Below are 8141 nucleotides of genomic sequence, written 5' to 3'. Positions count from 1 at the left end.
GTGCTCATTCACCTGGGAAACTATGGAAGAAAAAAAAAGAGAATGCTTTCTATCTCCTCTAAGCCTGATATGATTGAAACATATTTGAGTAAAAGTCATTTTCTTGAAATAACTCTTCCCTCATAAATCTTATAGTGTCAGAGATGTTTCTCCGAAGTCCATGTGAAGAGTGATCATAACTCAATGTCCATAACTGCTTCAAAACAGAATACATTTCCAACATGAAATTACAAAATGTACATGAAACGGTACTAAATTAGTTCATGTAACTGTGATACTTAAAATAAAAATAGCCACATCTCTTTCATTTCTGCAGTGATTAACATTAACATCATTCTCTTTTATTTACAGCTGTATAGCTGAAAACAAAAACCCCTTAATTAGATAACATTTCTAATTTCATTTCACCTAGTCATCATTTGGAAAAATTCACCTGCATTTGTCCTTTCTCATTGTTCTTTTATTCTCCCATCTCTCCTGATGGAAGAACAGCTGGTTCTCAATTTATGCAGCCAATAGTTAGAGCAGGTAATAAGATGGTTTTCTTTTTTTTTCTTCTTCAGCCTTACCTTCAACAATAAGTTTTCAATGTAATTAGGTTCCTCTATGCCTGACACAATTGTCCTCCTCCATGTGATTTGCACATGAAGGGAATCAAATCTAGATCCTACAAATATCCCACTGATTACATCTCAAAAAGCCCCAAGATACTCAACTGCAATTTCTGGTGGCTATTATATCAGGAAATTTTCTCCTTGAGTTTTTCAGCAAGTAAGGGCACAAATATTATCACTTATTCTAATTCTCTCCCTTCTTTTTGGTACTTTTACACTATTTCTGTCTTTTCAAACTTGTAAAAATGTGAGAGGAAAATTTTCTCATTTCAATTTTGTATTTTAGTCTTATCAGAGGAATTCTTTTTTGGTAGCAATATTACCTTTTTGCATTAAACAATGCAAAACTAAAATTAAGGACCATCCTGGTCTTGCTGTCTGTATTGTCAGTCTCAGAGGAAGATTATGGGAAAGAGAAGAGCAATGGGACATTGGAAAAATGTTGGCATAATCAGAGACTCAGCAACATACTGAACAGGCTACTTTGCCATAAAAAACGACTTGGCTAATCTTGAGAAAGAAATAAAATTAAATAAAAAACCTAAAATCTAAAGACCCATGATCCTCAAATGTTTTAAAACTGAAGAGACCTTAATATGTAATTGTTATTCCAATCACACTTAGAAAAACTGTATAATCCTGCCTTCAGCATAGTCACATCCTCTTGTGCAAGGCGGATGCTCACAAATTAACTTCCAAATTCCTCAATATGTCTCAGAAATAAAAAGAAAATGATAAAAAAAAAAATATCTTGTGATTGTTTTAGAAGGAGCTGCTAGGAAGTGAATGAGACAAACTCAGATCTTCTCTTCTGTTTTGTCTTCTGGTTTGGTTTTTTTTGTTGTTTTGGTTTTTGGTTTTTTTTTAATAACAACTTAATATTATTAGCTGTAATAGAAATACCCCAAAATTAACTAGAAAAAATGGGGCAAATGCTCATTGTGCAGTACAGCACAATACAGCAGCAGGTTTCTGAATGATACAGTAAGAAAAACATTTTAGTATTTTTGGAAGCCCTACAATTATATTTGTCTAATACAGAGTTCCATCCTGAGAGATACTAAATACCCTCCAAAATTTAATTGTATCCTCAAGTCCCACTCAAGCTGATGTTCAGAGAAAGTACATAAGAAAAAGCCATCCCTTACTTGATTGCTGCAAAGCTTAAAAATCATATCAGTGTTACTTGTCAATTACTGTATTTCTTGAAGAAGTCATGCTGTACTTTCCCTGGAAATATCAGAAAAACAAGCCGCAAAGTAAGTCTTTGATAACAAGTGGCTTTGATGTCTGTGGGTTTTCAGGACACCCTACACACTGGAAACACTTGAAAACCTCAAGACAGGCATTGGCTCTCTCACAGCTTTGAAAGAAGCAAGTCTGACTGCTGGGCACTTTCTGCCTTTAAGTTTAGGTGCCATAGGAACTTACTTGCCTGTACTGAGTTGCAGCATCCTCAGTGGAAGCTTACTCCCATTCTCATGCCACCAAGCTTTGTCGTCTTGTGGTTGAACTCAAACATGTCCTTGCAAGCCAAGGTGGAGTACAGGTCACTCTCCAGTGCGACACTCGCTAGGGAGTGCAAAGGACATAGCAGTCATTCATATAGCTCACTGGAGCTAGTACGACATGTGCAGCCTGGCTTGGTGTTAATTGTTGCACGTCATTTCACAAAACAGCTATTCCCATGTAGCTTTTCCTTCTTCAGTTCTGCAACTGTTTTCCTTACCCTCTATCTGTAAATCTGGCATCAGAGAGATAGAAAAAGAGTCAAATTGCTAGCATATATGTATGTCTATGTATACATCAGTAAACATATTTGCGTGTTTTGATGCAACAGTGGAGCCTGCACAATACAGAGGTACTGCTGAAGCCTCTTTTTTAGTCCATTTTACTCTGACCCTATATTGGCACTGTTATCACTCCTTCCCAGCTGGGCTTGGGTGGCCTTGTTAGGGCAGCTATAAAGCTCCACAGCCAGAGGTTTCGATTTAAGAGGGAGCAAAGCATTGCTTTTTATTACCTCAGGAGAACTGAGCACCCTGCCAGTACCGTACTCCAATTTATTGCGAGGAGCCGATGAGGTGGACTGGGGATTAGACGGACTTAACAACTGGTTTACACAGTACTCTGTGCCATTGCTACATGAGGGCAGAGGAAGTTTATGGCTTATTCAGAAGGGCAATTGTTTTTGTATTGCTGCAAGATACTGAGTACAAATCAAAGCACATGGCTGTCTTGCAGTGAGGACTGGCCCCTTTTCATCCTCTGTTATGTGTTCCAAAAATTAAACAACACAACAACTATTTGCTTACTGTAACTTTTCCTGTGTTTATGTGGGGAACATTTGGCCTAGGACATCAGTTTGTGTCTCCAGATAGGCACTCGCTGGATTTTAACTGGACATGAAAAGCAGAGACCTTTTTTTTTTTCAAACACAAGATTCCTAAACCAGCATGAAATACTGTTTCCTTTATAGCTAATACAGACCGTGAGTGCAGTTGACAAAGATGAGCCTCCTCGAGGACACAAATTTTTCTTTGAGTTGGTGCCAGAATTTGCTCTTCAGCCAAACTTCTCCATCGTAGACAACAAAGGTAACTGCTGACCGGTACCATCCCCACTGCCCCAGCCCCAATACCACATAAAACTTCATTCAGAAACCTTTTTGTTTTTCTGCTTCTCTGTTCTAGATAATACAGCAGGAAATGAGTACCTATCTCCTGCCAATCATAATATTTGACAATGACTACCCGATCCAGAGCAGCACTGGCACGCTGACCATTCGTGTGTGCGCCTGCGACAGCCGGGGGAACATGCAGTCCTGCAACGCTGAGGCCTTGCTCCTCCCTGCGGGCCTCAGCACGGGGGCACTGGTGGCCATTCTCCTTTGCATCATTATCCTGCTAGGTAAGTACCTATGATGAGATGTTTAATTGACTAGGGAAAGGTATTATAGACCCCTTATATTCTTCAACCCCTTATTCACATGACAGTGCAGAACAATATGTGATACCTGATGTGTTTGTTTTATTTTATCAACTGTTATCTAAGATGGAAAATGAGCTGGGAGAGTGGGAGAGGGTGCTACTATGGCCTGTTTGTCATCATTACTATTCAGAAGAATGTGCAAAAAGAATGAAACTATCAATGTTATTTAGATGAAATAAATTTGAAAATCTAGGTTCAGTTTTAGATAACATGTTATTTGAGTATTGTTTTATGTTATAAACAGTTCTTCATTTAGATCCAGAACTTAAAAATCGTATTCCTGAAGCTCAGTGATAAGTTTCTCAGTGGTTAAAAAAATATCAATTATACTAGATATTTAATCATGAATGATTTGTAATTTTTATACTCAGGAAATATTTAGCTCAAAAGCATGAAAGAGAAATGTTCAATTGCTTGCAAGTGGTACAAAAGCAGCTGATTAAATAACGTGTAAGCACAGAAGTTAAATAGGGTGGTTGGAGAGCAGAAGCATTAGAAAGATGAGGGAATATATGAAGAAAGTAGAATAAATGCTAGTTCATAACCTGGTGTTAAAAACATAAAAACTGAAATTTGCATGTTTTGCTTACCAGAGAAGTGCCTCCTTAAAAATGCTATCTTCTCTACTTTCCAGTCATAGTCTGTGGAAAACCTCTTTCCTTTTCCACCTATCCTAGCAAACTTAGCTTGCCAAGGGGGTAGTGAGAAGCTTACCGGTGTCAGTTTATATAATTCTAAGGAGATAATTTATTTTTCAGTTTTTAGACTGGATTCAAGCTACCTCCAGTGAATAGTCAGAGGACCCCAGAGGTTGTTAGGAGAGGGGCAATATGTAGGAACTATATCTGTACTGTTGGGTATAGGAAATGGAGGGTACTTGAGCTCTGACAAACTGATTGTCCATACTGCTTAGGTTCAAGCATTGCTGCTGGCCTGGTTTCAGCATGAGCCAGCTTGGAATTCCCAGGATGTTGCCCAGGCATAGTCTGAGCAGCAGAACTTGCAGGGCTCCACTTCCAGCAGATAATTATGGTTCAAACTCTGCCAGGTCTGTCTCTTAACCTTGCATAGTTCTTAATACCCCGTCAACAGGCTCTGCGTCTTCAAAGACACCCTTCATGCCCCTACACAGAGCATGAAATGTGTACCACAAAACACGTATCCTTATTTGCTTACTATGAAAACATCGCTCTGGTCAGCTGCAATGCTTTAGCGCAAGAATCAGCGTGGCTTATGACCACCAGTGCCATGCAAAACAAGTGTGACTGCTTGGTGTCTCTTGTCCCCAGGGTCAGAGACCCTGCTCTGCTTAGCACTGCAGACATAGCTGAAGCCAGAATAGCATAAAGCTGAAGAGCATCTAAACAGAATTGTTAGTCTACAGCTAGTGTGGTTCTTGGCATATTATTTAATTATTCAACAAGATGGAGTGTGTTAGAATAGTAGACTGGTGTCATTATGCCTAAAATAGGAGAGATATATTAAGTAGCTGCCTGTGAAAGACACTTCTTCAAAATGAAGTGATCTGTCCTACTCTTGTATATGAAGTTCTTAAACTTAAGTGGGCTACTACTTGTCTAGCATTAGGAAAACTTGAAAGGAAAGGCTCCTGTACAGATACAAAAATTGCAAACAAACCAGACAACATTGTACTATGGCATGTGGAAGATCTCTGGTCCCCTCTCCCTACCCGCAGCATATCCAGTCTTCTTTTATTCACCAGTACTCAAGCCAATCAGAGTAAAAACTTTGCTTCCAAGACTCAATAACATGCTCAGCACTGCTGTAATGTGTGTTTTGGCAACCACTGTTATGCTTCATTGACAGATGATCTGACTGGCCTCCCCTATTTACTGCAGCTACTGGAACTAGGGTGATATTTTTGAATGCAAGTAAGCATTGATTTCCTACTGAAATCAATAGCATTTAGGCACCAGAATGTATTTACAAATTTTAGGTTCAGTTTTTCATCTCCTTCTGTAGAGTTTCATTTTTCTGTCAGTCCTTACCTCTCCAAAAGGAATAGTTATTTGACTAATGTTTCTTAAACTAAGGGGATCATGTTTTTAAAAAGAAACATTTAGTAGCAAAGATTGGATTTCAATTCTTGCAGTCATTGAAGCCAAAAGTACTGTTGCCAATAATATTGATAGCTGAAGGTCTTCAGGTTCTTATTTTCAGAAAGACCTGTAGATCCCATTTTCAAAAGTGAATTAGGCACTTAGGAATACCTAAATCACTAGCTTTCAAGAGCGTGAATTACTTTTGCCAAGGAGATTGAACTACATTTGATGAAATTGCCCTTAGTAACTGCCAGGAAGGTGGTACTTCTACAAAACTAAAATCTAAGTCAAACTCTACTAGGATGATATATTGCAAGACAATACTTTCAACTTCAGCTTAATTGTGTACCTATTTCAAATATATAATATTTTAATCATTGTTCCCATAGGTTTAAAAAAGCGTAAGTTTTTGACTGCTATAAAGTCATTAATATTTTTCCTTATTAGCTTCAACTTGGAGATAGCTTTTATCACTATTTTCCCACTAAAAATCCTATCCTAGCCTTAAAACTTTTCCAGTTCAACAGATAATGCAAAACATTTGCTCATTTGTTTAATTTCTAACTACTCATTTCTTCATTCATCTTTGTTTCCTTTCAGTATTAGTTGTCTTGTTTACGGCTCTCAAGAGACAGAGGAAGAAAGAACCCTTGATCATCTCAAAGGATGATGTTCGGGACAACATTGTGACCTACAATGATGAAGGAGGTGGGGAAGAAGACACTCAGGCTTTTGACATTGGCGCACTGAGAAATCCAGAAGCGAGGGAGGAAAGTAAGATGAGAAGAGATGTTATCCCAGAAACTATATTTCAGATAAGACGGACTGCACCTCTTTGGGAAAACATTGATGTCCAAGATTTTATTCATAGAAGGTTAAAGGAAAATGATTTAGACCCAGCTGCACCTCCTTATGATTCATTAGCAACATACGCCTATGAAGGAAATGATTCCATAGCAAATTCACTCAGCTCCCTGGAATCACTTACCACGGAGGGCAACCAAGACTATGATTACCTCAGTGACTGGGGACCTCGGTTTAAAAAACTTGCAGATATGTATGGTGGAGAGGACAGTGATCGAGACTGAGAAAGTAATGTGTGACCTGGTCAGTGTTAGTGCAATTCATGTCTATGTTACTAGATAAAGTGGCCTACTCTCTTTTGGGAATACAAAAATTACAAAAAATAGGTGTTGTCTTAGTAAGGGTTTGCTTAATCAATAAGTCAACGTGAATGAATATGAATGATTTAGATTTTGAAAAATCTGTAATTCACCCTCTCTGCCTAGAAACCTCTGATGAAAGGTTTCCATTGACAATGAAAAGACAATAAAAGGCTTTTTGTGCCTTTAAAAATGAGATGGAAACAATTTTTTTAATTGCTTTGCATCACCTTTCCTACTAGCTGGGACAGTGTGCACCTGCATTGTAACATAGTCTCAAAAATATACTTTAAAAAAGATTGCTATTGCTGCCATATTTATTGAGTTAAAGAATGTCCGTGTGTTGATTCATCATGATATTTTTATATATGTATATTTATATTTTTGTATTTTTATTAAATAAATTAGTATTTATAAAAACACTACTTACTCATGTACTTTGTTAATCTTAAAGAACTGTCCAATCTTTCTGAACAAAGGAAACTGCATATTGTGCAATACTTAATTTTTGAATGCATCTTCTTAAATTTGATTACTGGTTGAAATGTACTGTGTAAGAACAATATGGAGAGAGTGCTCTGTAATGCGAATGCAGTGTAGAAAAAAGAAAAAATATTTTGAGAAAGTGATTATAAATAAATGCAGTCTGACTTGCAATGTGTATTACTATATGGCATAATAATATAGTTTCATTATGAAACTCTCCACCACATACTTTCTTATATGAACAGGTGACCAGTGAGAGGATTTAACAGATATATACCTGGGGATTTAAGGAAACATGAAAGTTTATTCTGGTAGATATGAAAACAATTTTATAATATGCCTTTTAAAAAACGGAATAATTAAGCTAATGTCAATAATGAAAGGAAATCTTTTGTATTCTAATCATATTTGGTAGTTTTCAGGCAATTAGGCAAATCAGACATGTTACTAATAGCTTTTTTAAATCAAAGTGAGCCACGCAATAAAAACAAAGTCCAACTAATATTTTATTAAAGATGTTAGTGTTCTCTTCCTTCAAAGAAGTCCATACATTTGCATATTTTCTAAAGCATTAAAGTCAATCTTCAAGTATATATTTGTGTTTAAAATCTATTTGCTAGACCAGCTTTTATGCAATGCACTTTTTTTTTTTTTCCCCACAACACAGGTAGGAAGAATTTATCTGGATCACGTGTGGTTTAATTAAGAGTTGCAAAATTTATTCAAATTTGTTTAAACAAACAAAAATTAAAAAAACCACAACAAAATCAAATATATGAAAAAGAATCAAGGATGTCAACAATATAGGACGTACACTATCCACA

General features: G+C 36.9%; 1 protein-coding gene across 1 annotated transcript; it reads left to right on the top strand.

Annotated features, from left to right (window-relative positions):
- Positions 1 to 3093: 3093 nt before the first annotated feature.
- Positions 3094 to 7161, top strand: LOC104294548 (cadherin-9-like; the record flags this gene model as incomplete). The annotated part of the gene is made up of 3 exons (XM_009894161.1): positions 3094 to 3198; positions 3308 to 3524; positions 6269 to 7161. Coding segments are annotated over 3 exons (810 nt in total), but the record flags the coding sequence as incomplete, so codon positions are not given.
- Between the last annotated feature and the right edge of the window lie 980 nt (positions 7162 to 8141).

Source organism: Charadrius vociferus, unplaced genomic scaffold, assembly GCF_000708025.1.
Source record: "Charadrius vociferus isolate BGI_N301 unplaced genomic scaffold, ASM70802v2 scaffold481, whole genome shotgun sequence".
In the NCBI taxonomy this organism is placed as follows: domain Eukaryota; kingdom Metazoa; phylum Chordata; class Aves; order Charadriiformes; family Charadriidae; genus Charadrius; species Charadrius vociferus.
The sequence above is the reverse complement of the archived record's forward strand: the minus strand, read 5'-3'. Positions and strand labels throughout refer to the sequence as shown.